At 37.6% G+C, this 17,225-nt stretch overlaps 1 protein-coding gene across 1 annotated transcript in view; it reads right to left on the minus strand.

Moving 5' to 3' along the window:
* DNAH14 (dynein axonemal heavy chain 14) overlaps positions 1–17,225 on the minus strand; it is a 361,705-nt gene that overhangs the window by 184,794 nt on the left and 159,686 nt on the right. The window contains exons 34-35 of the mRNA XM_040262849.1: positions 13,175–13,264; positions 6,823–6,957 (exon numbers count right to left, since the gene is read on the minus strand). Of these exons, the coding sequence (XP_040118783.1) occupies positions 6,823–6,957; positions 13,175–13,264 (225 nt within the window). The remainder of the gene's footprint in view (positions 1–6,822; positions 6,958–13,174; positions 13,265–17,225) is intronic.

Below are 17,225 nucleotides of genomic sequence, written 5' to 3' on the forward strand. Positions count from 1 at the left end.
ACTGTTATTTGTTATAATAGAAAACAAATAACAGGAATAAAAGCATGGACATTACTACTGCCTTGCAGATTTAAAGGATTATAAGAAAACATCATGAACAGTTGTGTGCCAACAGATTATATAATCTAGATGAAACAGGCAAATTCTTAGAAACACACACAATGACCAAAACCTGACTCAAGAAGAAATAGAAAATCTCAACACATCTATAACCAGTAAGGAGACTGAATCAGTAATCAAGGGAAGTCGCTCAGTCGTGTCCGACTCTTCACGACCCCATGGACTGTAGTCTAGCAGGCTCCTCCGTCCATGGGATTTTCCAGGCAAGAGTACTAGAGTGGGCTGCCATTTCCTTCTCCAGAGGATCTTCCTGACCCAGGGATCGAACCCGGGTCTCCCACATTGTGGGCAGATGCTTTACCGTCTGAACCACCAGGGAAGTCCATCAGTAATCAAAAACCTCTTAAAAAGGAAAGTCCAAACCTAAATGTTAGATGAGCTGACAAAACATTTAAAGAAGTATTAACATCAAAGCAAAAAATAAAAAGGAGGGAAGAGGTTCTAACACATTCTATGAGGCCAGCTACGTACCTTGATTCCAAACCCAGGCAAAGATACCACAAGAAAAGAAAACTATAGACCAGTATATATATATAAAGCACTGGCAAACTGAACTCACCCAAATATCCATCAAGGGATGAACAGATAAACAAACTGTAATGAATGGACAAACAAATATTCCAAATAATGGAATATTACTCAGCCATAAAGTAGGATGAAGTACTGATACATGCTACATCCGGGATGAACCTCAAAATCATATGTGAAAGCACCCAGAATAAGAGGTCTCATATTGCATGATTCCTTTTATATGAAATAATCTGAATAATCAGATGAAGCAAGGCAAAGACTAATAGAGTTTTGTCAAGAGAACGCACTGGTCACAGCAAATGCCTTCTTCCAACAACACAAGAGAAGACTCTACACATGGACATCACCAGATGGTCAACACAGAAATCAGATTGATTATATTCTTTGTGGCCAAAGATGAAGAAGCTCTATACAGTCAGCAAAAGCAAGACCAGGAGCTGACTGTGGCTCAGATCATGAGCTCCTTATTGCCAAATTCAGACTTAAATTGAAGAAAGTAGGGAAAACCACTAGACCATTCACATATGACCTAAAACAAATCCCTTATGATTCTACAGTGGAAGTGAGAAATAAATTTAAGGGACTAGATCTGATAGACAGAGTGCCTGATGAACTATGGACGGAGGTCCATGACATTGTACAGGAGACAGGGATCAAGAGCATCCCCAAGAAAAAGAAATGTAAAAAAGAAAAATGGATGTCTGAGGAGGCCTTGCAAATAGCGGTGAAAAGAAGAGAAGCAAAAAGCAAAGGAGACAAGGAAAGATATAGCCATTTGAATGCAGAGTTCCAAAGAATAGCAAGAAGAGAAAAGAAAGCCTTCCTCAGTGATCAGTGTGAAGAAATAGAGGAAAACAACAGAATGGGAAAGACTAGAGATCTCTTCAAGAAAATTAGAGATACCAAGGGAACATTTCATGCAAAGATGGGCTCGATAAAGGACAGAAATGGTATGGACCTAAGAGAAGCAGAAGATATTAAGAAGAGGTGGCAAGAAGACACAGAACTGTATAAAAAAGATATTCACGACCCAGATACTCATGATGGTGTGATTACTTACCTGGAGCCAGACATCCTGGAATGTGAAGTCAAGTGGGCCTTAGAAAGCATCACTACAAACAAAGCTAGTGGAAGTGATGGAATTCCAGTTGAGCTGTTTCAAATCCTAGGAGATGATGCTGTGAAAGTGTTGCACCCAATATGCAAGCAAATTTGGAAAACTCAGCAGTGGCCACAGGACTGGAAAAGGTCAGTTTTCATTCCAATCCCAAAGAAAGGCAATGCCAAAGAATGCTCAGACTACCGTGCAATTGCATTCATCTCACACCCTAGTAAAGTAATGCTCAAAATTCTCCAAGCCAGTCTTCAGCGATATGTGAACCATGAACTTCCTGATGTTCAAGCTGGTTTTAGAAAAGGCAGAGGAACCAGAGATCAAATTGCCAACATCTGATGGATCATCAAAAAAGCAAGAGAGTTCCAGAAAAACATCTACTTCTGCTTTATTGACTTCATCAAAGCCTTTGACTGTGTGGATTGCAATAAACTGTGGAAAATTCTGAAAGAGATGGGAATACCAGATCACCTGACGTGCCTCTTGAGAAATCTGTATGCAGGTCAGGAAGCAACAGTTAAAACTGAACATGGAACAACCAACTGGTTTCCAATTGGGAAAGGAGTACATCAAGGCTGTATATTGTCACCCTGCTGATTTAACTTATATGCAGAGTACATCATGAGAAATGCTGGGCTGGAAGAAGCACAAGCTGGAATCAAGATTTCAGAGAGAAATATCAATAACTTCAGATATGCAGATGACACCAACCTTATGGCAGAAAGTGAAGGAGAACTAAAGAACCTCCTGATGAAAATGAAAGAGGAGAGTGAAAAAGCTGGCTTACAACTCAACACTCAGAAAACCAAGATCATGGCACCCAGTCCCATCATTTCATGGCAAATAGATGGGGAAACAGTGGAAACAGTAGCAGACTTTATTTTTGGGGGGGGCTCCAAAATCACTGCAGATAGTGACTGCAGCCATGAAATTAAAAGACACTTGCTCCTTGGAAGAAAAGTTATGACCAACCTAAACAGCATATTAAAAAGCAGAGACATTACTTTGCCAACAAAGGTCTGTCTAGTCAAGGCAATGGTTTTTCCAGTAATCATGTATGGATGTGAGAGTTGGACTATAAAGAAAGCTGAGCACCGAAGAATTGATGCTTTTGAACTGTGGTGTTGGAGAAGACACTTGAGAGTCTCTTGAACAGCAAGGATATCCAACCAGTCCATCCTAAAGGAAATCAGTCCTGAATATTCATTGGAAGGACTAATGAAGCTGAAGCTCCAATATTTTGGCCACCTGATGGGAAGAACTGACTCCTTTGAAAAAATCCTGATGCTGGGAAAGATTGAAGGCGGGAGAAGAAGGGGACGACAGAGAATGAGATGGCTGGATGGCATCACTGACTCAATGGACGTGAGTTTGACTGAACTCCAGGAGTTGGTGATGGACAGGGAGACCCAGTGTCCTGCAGTCCATCGGATCGATAAGAGTCGACATGACTGAGTGACTGAAGCGAACTAAACTGAATCTGAATACACAAATCCATACAGACAGAAAGTCAACCAGTGGTTTCCAGAGAATGGAGAGAAAAGGTAATGGGGAGTGATTTTTTAATGGGTAGAGGGTGTTCTTCTGGAAAATTTGAAACCAGAGTGAGGTGGTAATTGCACAATGCTGTGAATGCTCTAAATGATATTGAAATTGTACATCTTAAAATGGTTAATTACATGATATATGAAATTCACTTGAATTTTACTTTGCAGTGCATGATGAATGTATACCCACCACAGAACAATCCAACTTGAGGTACAGACATTTTTTAAAGGATGTGTTTGTGTGCTTAGCAGTTCAGTTTTGCCCGACTCTTTCCGACTCCAGGGACTGTAGCCTGCCAGGCTCCTCTCTGCATGGAATTCTCCAGGCAAGAATACTGGAGTGGGTTGCCGTGCCTTTCTCCAGGGGATCTTCCCAGCCTTGGATCAAACCCAGGTCTCCTGCATTGCAGGCGATTCCTTACCATCTGAACTACAACGATACCAAGATACATAAGGGCATCTAGTACAAGCATTATAGAAGTTTCCTATGATGAAGAAGGAAAAGAAGTGAAGATAAGGAAATAAAGTAATCTAAATGAACTAAGATAAATATAGAAAAGGTCCTGAACAGATCAATTAGGAAAAGTTTTGAATCTAGGAGGAAGATCAAAACAATTCTATTACCTAAGATCTTGCCATTAGTCTAAATATTTTTATTATATTTTAAAAGCCTCATATATAAAATGGAAAAGGAAATGGCAACCCACTCCAGTATTCTTGCCTACAGAATCCTGTGGACAGAGGAGCCTGGAGGGCTGCCGTCCGTGGGGTCGCACAGAGTCGGACATGACTGAAGCGACTTTGCAGCAGCAGCATATAAAAGATATTAAACATGAAAGAATCATTAAATAAATTAAATTATAGCATAGTCATACACAGCGCTTCCCTGGTGGCTCAGACAGTGAAGAATCCACTTGCAATGCAGGAGAGACTCAGGTTTGGAAACCTATGACAAAACTAGTGCATGCGTGCATGCTCAGTCGCTTCAGTCGTGTCGAGCTCTTTGCGACCCTATGGACTGTAGCCCTCCAGACTCCTCTGTCTGTGGAATTCTCCAGACAAGAATACTGGAGTGGGTTGCCATGCCTTTCTCCAGCAGACCTTCCCAACCCAGGGACTGAACCCACATCTCTTAAATCTCCTGCATTGACATGCAGGTTCTTTACCACTAGTACCAGTACCAACTGGGAAGTCCGATGACAAACCTAGACAGCATATTAAAAACCAAAGACATTAGTTTGCCAACAAAGATCCATACAATCAAAGTTAGTCCCAGCAGTCATGTACGGATGTGAGAGTTGGACCATAAAGAAGGTTGAGCACTGAAAAACTGATGCTTTCGAAATGTGGTGTTGCAGAAGACTCTTGTGAGTCCCTTAGACTTCAAGGAGATCAAACCAGTCATTCCAAAAAGAAATTGATTCTGAATATTCTTTGGAAGGACTGATGCTAAAGCTGAAGCTCCAAAACTTTGGCCCCTAATGGGAACAGCCAACTCACTGGAAAAGACCCTGGTGATGGAAAAGACTGAAGGCAAAAGGAGAAGAGGGTGGCAGAGAATGAGATGGCTATATAGCATCACCGACTCAGTGGACATGAGTTTGAGCAAACTCCCGAAGACAGTGAAGGACAGGAAAGCTTGCCGTGCTGCAGCCAGGGGATTGCAAGAAGTCAGACATGACTTAGTGACAGAACAACAAAAAAACAACAAATAGTCATATGTGAGCTTCCCAGTGGCACTAGTGGTAAAGAATCAGCCTGGCAATGCGGAGATGTAAGAGATGTGCATTTGAATCCTGGGTTAGGAAGATCCCCTGGAGGAGGGCAGGGCAACCCACTCCAGTATTCTTGCCTGGAAAATAACATGGACCAAGGAGCCTGGCGGCCTTCGGTCCACAGAGTCACAAAAGAGTTGGACATAACTGAAGTGACTTAGCAGACATGCACACACATAGTCATATATACAGAATATACTTATTGGAATGATGTTGTGAGAAGTTTTTAATGACGGGGTTAATTCTCAGCATATAACATTAGATGAAAAAGCCAACATTAGAAAATTTGAAATCATTTATACATAGTACTATCTCAAATATCTATAAATATATTTAGCTTAAAAAATAATGAAAAGAAATACAACAAAGTATTTGCAGTTGTTATAAATTTCTCACAATGGTACATATTTCTTTTGCAGTATGAAACATATTTTTAATAAAACAGATTTCTGTCCACTGAGGTGTAAGGACTGAATGAGAGAATTCAAGTAAAGGTGTTTTCACCAGCATTTGGTCCATATTTAGTACTGCATGAGTATTATTTATTTTTATTATTGATGTGATAATTTACCTATTACTAATTATAATAATTGCTTGAGAATTAACAGTTATTGATAATGGATAAAGAATTATGAGCTGCCACATGAAAGATTTTGAAGCAGGATATTTCACACTAAAAGAATCCACGTAATTGAGAACCTGAGTTTCTTAGACTTTTGGACTATATTACCAACAATGAATCTTTAAGTAAGATAATTAAAATGCATACTCTTTATTAGAGTCTAATTTTATATTGAATAAAAATACGTCTTGAAAAGGTAGGAGTTATTCTAGGTATCTAAGGACGATTTAACATTAGTAAGTCTATCAAGATGTTATAAATTAACCAGATAAAATATTAAAAATACATGCTGAGAAGTCATTTCATAAATTCTAGGAGTCAAAAGCTGAAATGTAATGAGACTAAAATGTAACTTCCAATGTGTGATAGAGAATACCCATTATAGACTGAGAGCAAAATCATATTAAATACAGACATAGCAACTGCATTTTAGATAATATAAGGAACAAAGTATTACAGTTAACATTGGCTTGGAGAGTTAATCAATTTAATAAGAAAAATATATATAAATATTAGAAAAGAAAAAAAATTATAGTCATTTGAAGATATTTCAAAGCAACTAGAGGAATAACAAGTGAAACCAAAAGTTAGTAAAAGGAAATAAATGATAAAATCAGTTAGAAATAAATGAAATAGAAATGAAACGTGATACACCATATAAACTGAAGAATGAAGATAATTCAATAGATTACCTAAAAAAATAATTAAAACTATTAGTCAATTAGGTAAAATGACTAAATACAACATATATATTTTATAATTTTATTTTACACTAGCATCTATCAGTTTGAGATTCAGATGAAAAAAAATCTTGTTCACTACAATGATTCCTAACTACAAAATTCCTAGCAAGAAATTTGACAAGTAAAAAAACGTACTTCTGTAAAGAGAACAAAAAATGTTACTGAAGTATAAAATAAGACCTAAATAAAAAGAGAAATATTTTATTTAGTAGAATATTTTTTTTTCCAAACTACAATTTATCTGATTCCAAACTTATGTATTTATCTCTACCTATATGTTTATTCTGTATTATAGTTCTAAAAGGATGGATCTTAAATGATATCTTTTTTAAATTTTATTTTTAATTTTTATATTTAGTAGAATATTTACCTGTGAAATAGAGTCCCTTTCTTCAGTCAATAAGAATTCTTCAATTGGTAATAGTGTTAATGCTTTTTCTAAAATTCTTCTGACTGTTGTTTTTCCTCCACCTGTTGGACCCACTAACATCACACCAACACAAGCCTAAAACAGAATTGGAGATTTATGGCTTAATTCTAGTTTACTGATTATTCAACAAAGCTGAAACCTCAAAGTTCTTATTTACAAATACATCTCTGACTATATCCATGGACCATTTATTCAAATTATTTTTCAATTGGTTGTAATCCACGTTCTGTTTTATTGACTAGGCAAATATTAAAATCACCACAAGTCTCCCAATTTTAAAATTCAAAGAATGATTTTCATTCTTGATATTTAATAGTTTAGTTCACTTTCTAATTCTCATTTACTCCTGTGCCTTTCTCTGTGACTGGCTTCTGTAGTAAGATTTATCTGGGCTTCCTGTTCTCTATTTTTTCTCTTTTGAGTTCTGATTGTCCTTTCCATGTTAATCTTCCCTAATTCATCCTTGTCTCTCTCTCCTCCACATTGTCCCTATCCAATTTCATCCATTTGAGTATCTTTAACTATCATCTGAATTCTAATGACTCCTTTTAAAAATGTACATTTTTCTCAGTCTTTGATTCTAAATGCCAGAGTGAAATTTCAATGTGCTACTAAATACTTCCATCTGGATGTCACACTTCTTTTTCAAAGTCAACATAATCTAATCTGTATCTTTTTCCCCTACATTTGTTCTTTCTGTTATTTCCCTGCTGCTGCTGCTGCTAAGTCGCTTCAGTCGTGTCTGACTCTGCGTCCCCGCAGACGGCAGCCCACCAGGCTCCCCTGTTCCTGGGATTTTCCAGGCAAGAATACTGGAGTGGGTTGCCATTTCCTTCTCCCTAATCTAGTCAATAAAACCACTAGGTACCAACTGTCTGGGCTTCCCTGGTAGCTCAGCTGGTAAAGAATCCACCTGCAATGCAGGAGACCCCAGGTTTGATTCCTAGGTCAGGAAGAAGGGATAGGTTACCCACTCTAGTTTTCTTGTGCTTCCCTGGTGGGTCAGATGGTAAAGAATCCGCCTGCAATGCAAAAGACCTGGGTTCGATCCCTGGATTGGGAAGATCCCCTGGAGGAGGGCATGGCAACCCACTCCAATATTCTTGCCTGGAGAATCCCCACGGACAGAGGAGCCTGGTCGGCTACAGTCCATGAAGTTGCAAAGAGTCGGACATGACTAAGTGACTAAGTACAGCATAGCACCAACTGTCTAAAGTAGAATACTTGCCTTTTTCATTCTCTTATTTCTTTGAAAACTTTTGCATGATATCATCTTTTCTTTATCCCAACCACAATAGCCTGCCTTACCTTGGTGTTATGAACTGAATTTTCGTGTCCTCCTAACATTCAAATGTTGAAGCCCTATCACCCAGTGCAGTAGTATTGGAGGTGGGGGTCTTTGGTAGGCAAGCAAGTTTAGATGAGGTCATGAGGGTGGACTGCATGTTAGAATGGTGTCTTTATAAGAAAAGGAAGAAAGAGGAGAGTCTGCTCTCCTTCTACTATGTGAGGACAGTGTGAGAAGTGTCCTGCAGTTCACCATCTGCAGGTAGAAGGTTCTCACCAGAAATAAAACCTGCCAGCACTTTGATCTTGAATATCCCAATCTCCAGAACTGTGAGAAATAAGTCTGTTGTGTAAGCCATTCAAGGTATTGTGTTTTGTTAGAGCAGTCCAAATGGACTGAGTAGGTCAGATGTTAAACATCAGAGTGGGCCCCTCACCATCTCCTTTGGACTGTTACAAGAACACTGAAGAAATAACTATTTTTAACAATGTCTCACATATATACATTAAAATTTAAATATGGATAAAGTTAAAACAGCTTTTTACTTCCATTTCAACCCCTATACCTTCATGAAGGCTTTGTGATTCTCTGGTCTGATAGTCCCATTCTATAACTGGAAAGATGAGAAAGATTGAAAAAACCTTGGTTGTCAAATGGAAATTATATATTCAGGACTGCAGCTAGCCTGGTCCTGGGGCATCACGGCTTTATATGAAAGAACGGCAGCTATTTCTCTGGGAGCAATCTTATACCCCACTTAAACTCCTAAAGCAAAGCTGATGGCTCAGTTGACCCTTGATTCACAAAGATTTCCACAAACGCTTTGGTCTGGTTTACTGATGGTTCAACTAAGCTGAAACCTGAAGTGTCTTGATGTCCAGCCTCAGAGTCAGCTATGAAGAATCAAAAGAAGTCTTGTTTATTTTGCTCCCTGGGAAGAACTCCAATTCTTGGGCTTTTCTTGATGGCCTATTTGGTGTGCCATTTGGAAAACTACAGAACAGAAGATTAAAGATAATCCTATATGGGGCTTTGTACTGTGGAGACAAATGGTAGCTGCTGATCAAACTACCTAAGTCATTCAAGGGCCCATGGTGAGGACCCATTCTAATGAGATTACCCAGAATTAGAATTAAGCTGCTGATTGATTTCTCTTCCCAGGTTGCTGTGACAGCTTTCTGGATGCAACATCACACTGGATGTCGTAACACGTTCACCATCACAGATTGGACAAAATAAAGAACTGTGTGTTTCTGATGCTACCACTGAACTTCAGACTGGTGACTCCTACCAAAAGTTGACACAGTTGTCTCAGTGAGAGAAGCCACACTGCATAGGGCATGAATGACCCCCACTTACACCTCGCAGATCCTACATCAGATCTTTGATCCCCTCTACTGGGTCTACTGGTGGTGTTTCACTGATATTAACGCTATTCAAGCTATGGCCCTGCTATTTCAATCCGACTGACTAACTCTAGGCACACCATCACATCTGTTGAAAGTAATTTGTGTCATGTGTTTGAATATCTGGACCATTTGCAATGTGACAATGGTGTCAATCTTTTAATGCAAGAGTCACTCAAAAATGAGCTGATTGTCAAGGAATTCTATGGACCCTCTACACTTCCTACCATCCACAGGCATCTGGTATTATTGATCACTGGAATAGCCTTTCAAAAACTGACTCAGAAAGATTTCTGACTCTATCTCCCTTACCTTCTTTTTGTCCAAACACTTTACCAAGAAAATTTGGTCATTGAATGTGAGTTTCCCCAGAAAGGAATTGTTTCTTTTCACTTGCTTCCTGAGTAATTATCAGCATGAAACAGATAAGGGATTATACAGAACTATTTTATAAATTTGGAATTCAGTCCTGAAGACCATTCCTATTCTTCTTATGTAGAAGCCAACCATTAACTTGCCTCCCTCCCTAAACCAATGCAAATTACACCTCAGAGAAGGAATTTTTCACAAATTCACATTTCTTTGCCTAAAAGGTAAAAGAGCATCCTGTTCTGATCATTTTTTGAGGTCTTCATTGTTTTTTGGAAGACTCTTGTGTGCATATAAAAATTCAATAAAATGTGTATGTTCTCCTGTTTATCTGTTTTTGTCAGTTTAATTTTCAGACTGAGTCGGCAACTCTAAGTGGTGCCAACAGATATAAAGACTTGTTATAAACCTATGATAATTAAGACTGTGCGGTGTTTTCACAAAGATATAAATACAGGACAAATAATAAAGTATAGAAGAAGTCTATCCTTTTATATATGAAAACTTACTATATGACAGAAATCATATATCAGTAAAGAAGTCTTAGGAACAGTGGTTATCCATTCAGGGAAAGGGCTTCCCTGGTGGCTCAGATGGTAAAAAATCTGCCTGTAATGCAGGAGACCCAGGTTCAATCCCTGGGTCGGGTTTGATCCCTAGCTTGGGAAGATCTCCTGGAGAAGGGAATGGCAGCCCACTCCAGTATTCTTGCCTGGAGAATCCCATGGACAGAGGAGCCTGGCAGGCTACAGTTCATGGGGTCACAAAGAGTTAGAATGAAACTTTGTCTTTTCACTTTCTTACAGGGAAAACTAAATTCTTATGTGACATTTTAATGAAAAATAAACCACAGACAACTTAAAAGTGAGAAATGCAAGTATCTAAAAATTTCAGAAAAATTACTGAGAAAACCTTGATGAGACAGGATAGAAAAGATTTCTAAAAATAGGACACAAAAACACAAGCCATAAAAAAAGATCAATAGAGATTACTGGATTAACAAAGTCTCCTGTACAACTGTATACCATGAATATTTCTAAATAGTGTGAAATGAAAATAACCGCTGCCGTATCAACAAGCAAGAAATGTCATAGCCATCAGTGATTTCTGGCCTTCAAATGTGAATGATGGCTCCCCAAATTGTGATCCAGTGGATGCTGTGACCCCACCCCTGCCCCACCCCCCATGGTGGCTGCTGAGGAGCTGGGCAATGCAAGAAGCTGCCAGCGGCCACTGTTTAAGGTGAACGAGGAACCAGGATTGGCCCCAGATAGCTGAGGCTCACATGGAATGAGTGAGCTCAGGGGTCCCAGAGGCCTGCATCTTCCCATACACAGAACACTAAGTCCCTTAACTTGATAGCTGGTCTTTCATGTTCACTCTGCCTGCTCCCTTTGTTGCAAACTTGTATATAGCCTGACATCCCCTCCTGCCTCCTTGGACAGAAACGGTATGGACGTAACAGAAGCAGGAGATATTAAGAAGAGATGGCAAGAATACACAAAAGAACTGTACAAAAAAGATCTTAATGACCCAGATAACCATGACGGTGTTATCATTCACCTAGCCAGACATAATGGAGTCCAAAGTCAAGTGGGCCTTAGGAAGCATCACTATAAACAAAGCTAGTGGAGGTGATGGAATTCCAGCTGAGCTATTTCCAATCGTAAAAGATAATGCTGTCAAAGTGCTGCACCTGCCAGTAAATTTGGAAAACTCAGCAGCAGCCACAGGACTGGAAACGGTTAGTTTTCATTCCAATCCCAAAGAAACGCAATGCCAAAGAATGTTCAAACTATCACACAATTGCACTCATCTCACACACTAGCAAAGTAACGCTCAGAGTTCTTCAAGGTAGGCTTCAACAGTATGTGAACCGAGAACTTCCAGATGTTCAAGCTGGATTTAGAAAAAGCGAGGAACGAGAGATCAAATTGCCAACATCCATTGGTTCATTGAAAAAGCAAAGGAGTTTCAGAAAGACATCTACTTCTGCTTCACTGACTACGCCAAAGCCTTTGACTGCGTAGATCACAAGAAACTATAGAAAATTCTTCAAGAGATGGGAATACCAGACCACCTTACTTGCCTCCTGAGAAACCTGTATGCAGGTCAAGAAGCAACAGTTAGAACCAGACATGGAACAACAGACTGGTTCCAAATTGGAAAAGGAGTACATCAAGGCTATATATTGTCACTCTGTTTATTTAATTTATATGCAGAGTACATCATGCCAAATGCCCAGCTGGATGAAGCACAAGCTGGAATCAAGATTGACAAGAGAAATATCAATAACCTCAGATATGCAGATGACATCACCCTTATGACAGAAAGCAAAGAGGAACTAAAGAGCCTCTTGATAGAACTGAAAGAGGAGAGTGAAAAAGCTGGCTTAAAACTCAACATTCAAGAAACTAAGAGCATAACATCCTATTCTATCACTTCATGGCAAATGATGGGGAAACAATGGAAACAATGACAGACTTTATTTTTCTGGGCTCCAAAATCACTGCAGATGGTGACTGCAGCCATGAAATTAAAGGACGCTTACTCTTTGGAAGGAAAGTTACGACCAACCTAGACAACATATTACAAAGCAGAGACATTACTTTGTCAACAAAGGTCCATCTAGTCAAGGCTATGGTTTTTCTAGTAGTCATGTATGGCTGTGAGAGTTGGACTATAAAGAAAGCTGAGTGCAGAAGAATTGATGCTTTTGAACTGTGGTGTTGGAGAAGACTCTTGAGAGTCCCTTGGACTGCAAGGAGATCCAACCAGTCCATCCTAAAGGAAATCAGTCCTGGGTGTTCATTGGAAGGACTGATGTTGACGCTGAAACTCCAATATTATGGCCACCTGATGCTAAGAGCTGACACATTTGAAAAGACCCTGATGTTGGAAAAGACTGAAGGCAGGAGGAGAAGGGGACGACAGAGGATGAGATGGTTAGATGGCATCACCGACTCAATGGACATGAGTTTTGGTAAACTCCGGGAGTTGGCGATGGACATGGAGGCCTGGCATGGGGTTGCAAAGAGTCAGACATGACCGAGCGACTAAACTGAACTGAAAATGAGGGATCAAATAACAAAGTCTAGATAGTTAATTAACAAACCACTTTACTTTGAAGAACATTATAGTAGATATCTTTTATCATAATTTTCTTTTCTCCTTGATCACACCTATTTAAACACAGGAGCAAATTGGTAACATGACATTCTACACTTACCTGAAGTTGATTATAAAACTGTATGATTCTCTCTTTTTGAGCTGGCCACTGTTGTAAGCCCAATTGTTGTGTTGCAATCTCTATTAGTTTCTTAAAGAAAAAAAATACATTAATTTAAATTTCATTGCAAATTAAACTCTTAATATGTAATCCTACAAAATCTCTCTTAACTAGGTAGCAAATACAGTGCTTTACAATGGTATTTCTTAATTTTTTAGTTCACCAACTCCAAAATAATGAAAACATTACTTCCCCCACCAAAGTAAAATACACAGAAAATGTTATGATCACAGACCCCCAGGTAGCAAATTCATAGATCCTCTCCCAGTTTAAGTCATGCTTTATGATGCATTTAAGAACTAGCTGTTACCACAGTATAATTGTCTAATTATCCTACAGTGAAGAAAAGGTAAAAGATTCTATATCTTTGTGGAATTTTTTGAAAGGAGAACAATGATAAGTATTTTTATTTTTGTTTATTTGTTAATCTGTGTTTAACTCTAATCACCATTAAAGTTGATTTTCAATTTTGTAATGACTGTTTTACTGTTTCAATGTTAAGAATATTCTAAGATAGCAAAATTTACAAGATGAAAAATAGCAAAATTTACAAGATGAACAACTTGACGTGGTTATACATTAATCATCCCAGGAAGCGGCTGCACCTTTGAAAGATATTTAATATTTCAACACAGGAATTATAAGGGCAGCATGACTCCTCCTAAAGTGGGGTTTATTTCAATGTTGATATAATTGGTAACTATGTCTACAGAAAAGGCATGATTTATCTTTTTTCTCACTAGCCTCTCCTACACCATTTCTCATTCCTTGCATTCCTACAATAGGAAACAGCCAAAGAAAACACAGACACTCAGCAAGACTGTACAAACAGAGGAAAAATAGACTCTATGGAAGGCTAACTGGAGGTAGGAAATTATTTTTGAAAAGCAACCTCTTCCAAAGTTGATGAGACTGCCCACTTATGGCCTGTACTGCTTGCAGTTTCAGATGTAGAAACTAGGAATCTCTGCAGTTACTAATACAAACCTAGATACTGCTTGAATACAAGTGAAAAGTCACCCAAGTGTGGAATAAAGATAGCATGGAATGCACAGAAGATCAGAAGAACTGGGATAATAAAAGAAGACATATTCAGATATACTCGGGTCACCCCACCTGGTGAAGGTTTTGAAATAAAATCATAATCCTGACCTAAAATATTTATGGCTGTATAAGATGTTCATTGGAGTTAATTGGATGACAAAATATATGTAGTTCTTATAGCATGATATGGTTTTAGTAATTCTCAGGTTATCCTTTTGTTGCTCTGAGATAATGACCCTTGATGCTAAAGCTGAAACTCCAGTACTTTGGCCACCTCATGCGAAGAGTTGACTCATTGGAAAAGACTCTGATGTCAATTGGGGGCAGGAGGAAAAGGGGACGACAGAGGATGAGATGGCTGGATGGCATCACCAACTCGATGGATGTGAGTTTGAGTGAACTCCGGGAGATGGTGATGGACTGGGAGGCCTGGCGTGCTGCGATTCATGGGGTTACAAAGAGTCGGACACGACTGAGTGACTGAACTGAACTGAACACACGTTGAATACTGCTAAAGACAGTAATGTGAATAAGTTGAATAGACTCCAACTTATTCCACATGCAATTCAGATTCTTGTATCACAAATGAACAAGAAGTATAAACAGCACACCTACAGGTTATTTTTTTAATAACATGTCTTCATATGTGGGTGCGTCATATATGATTGATTGGTCATTGTGTAAGCCATCAAAAATACACCATTAAATAAGAGACTGAATTATTCCACACTTAATATTAAAATCATAACTTTAAATTATCTTTGTGCCATTTCCATGAGCCATATACTACAATTTGGTAACATTTTATTAAACAGTTGAGAGCTTGCATATTTATCAATGTAAAAATTATACAAAGGAGGAAGTAGCTGAATAAATTAATATTCTCATATATAAAACTTTTCCATAAGCTATAAATTAACTTGTAAAACTGATGAAAAGGTGAATAAATAATGAGGTTCACAAGTAAAATCATTAATCTACATGTAGAAATGTTATTACAATGCTAATGTTATTTGTTTTAGCTGTGTCTTGAAAAATGTTAAAAGTAACACTGGAAGGACTTAAAACTTGTAACTGTAGGAAGGAGAGTAGGAAATTTGCACAGTCTCTCTGAGAAGAATAGAAAGATGTTTACATAAGACAGAGAAGGAACACTTGTCAACGGATATTTTTCTCCTTTTTATAGCAAAATGAAAATCTTTAAAATGCAAATGAAATCTTCAAAATGCAGGCAAAACTTAGATGCAAATATCCACTGTCTTTCTCCTAGAAACCACACAGCAAAAAGAAAAAAATCAAATTGCATTTTCATTAAAATAATGAAACAAAGAAAATCTAAAAAATGTAAAACAAAGATAAGTGCTATGAAAAAAACTAAGCATGGTTTAGAGTCTGGACCTGTGACTTGTTGGTCTGGAAAAGTCTAACTCATTTAATCATGTGGAACAAAGAATGTTACACTATATGTCTCCTTCAAAATTACATCTTAAAAGGGCTTATAGAATACCAAAATTCATAACAAGAGAATTTATACTGAAATTAAGAATACAAAGGCAAATGAAAAATTTTAAAGCTTCTGGAGAGAAAGAACAGATACATTACAAAAGAACACATACTAAGGTGACACCATTTCGAGAGCGGAGCAAGAGAAAATGCAATAATATTTTAAAGATTAAATATTTTATTGTATTAAATGAAAAGAACCTTAAACTTAGAATTTTATAACCAGCCAAACTGTAATCTAAATATAAAGGCATATGAGAAATAGTTGCCAAAGTTTTGTCACACAAAACCTACTTGAAAACCACTGTTGGAAGAAGTGCTAAAAAAAAAAGGAATACATTGAAGTCTATAAGAGGTATGAAGAGAAAGTTTTACAAAATACCTTGTTAGTTTACAGTATTCTAAACACATGCACATGCCTGTGTGGGCAAACATATGTGTTTACAAAAACTAGGCCCCAGGAAAAGGAAAAAAAATTCCTATAACAAACATTTATGATATGACATATATAACATTGAGAGTATGGGGAAGACCAAAGAGTGAGCTAAAGTACTTGTTTTGAAAGGGAAAATATATAGATATTGAAAAAATTAATAAATAGGAACAAATAATGCTGGATGTCAGTGTTCAGTTAAGAGAGGCACCATAGAGAATAAACACAAAATAAACAGAGAAGAAAATTCAGTCTATCCCACAGAGAGCAGAGCAAGAGAGAAAACAATGAAGAAAAAGAAATTAAATAAATATTATAACAGTAATGAATTTTAAGATAACAGAATCTATAATGAATATAAAAAGTTAAAATCAACACAGGACAGATAATCACAGACTGAATTACAAGAAAACAAAGTCCACTGATACATCTCCCATAAGACTTATAGTTCCAGCAGAGAAACATAGAAAGTTTGAGAAATACAAGGATGGAAAAAGAGATTCTAAAAATATGAATCCACATAAAAAAGTTGGATAGAAATCTTAATATCTGACTAAATAGGTCTTAAGGCAAGACATAGCATACAGTCCAGAAAAAGACATAGTAGTTAAAGAATAAACAAACATACGCAACTTATAATGTCAAATTATATAAAGTAACAATTAACAGATATGCAAGACACATAGATAAAACAATAATTTCAGTTAAGATTTTGATATACCCCTTTCAGAAAATGATAAATCAGTAAAAATAGATATCAAGCTCTGAAAAATATAATTAATAGGCTATATATATAACTTTATATCCAATAAGCACAAAATACATATATGAAACCCTTACGAAAGAAAAGCCATTTATTAGATGATATGGGCACTCTGAATAAAGGTTATCTCAAAAGGATACATACATGAATTCTAGCATATAATCTCCAATTAAAACTATAAAACCATTTGGTTCTGAATTTTGGGGAGGAGGGATGGGAAGAAGTTGCTTTGAGTATCTTTAAAAATT

The sequence above is a fragment of the Oryx dammah genome, unplaced genomic scaffold, assembly GCF_014754425.2.
Source record: "Oryx dammah isolate SB20612 unplaced genomic scaffold, SCBI_Odam_1.1 HiC_scaffold_21, whole genome shotgun sequence".
NCBI classification, from domain to species: Eukaryota; Metazoa; Chordata; class Mammalia; order Artiodactyla; family Bovidae; genus Oryx; species Oryx dammah.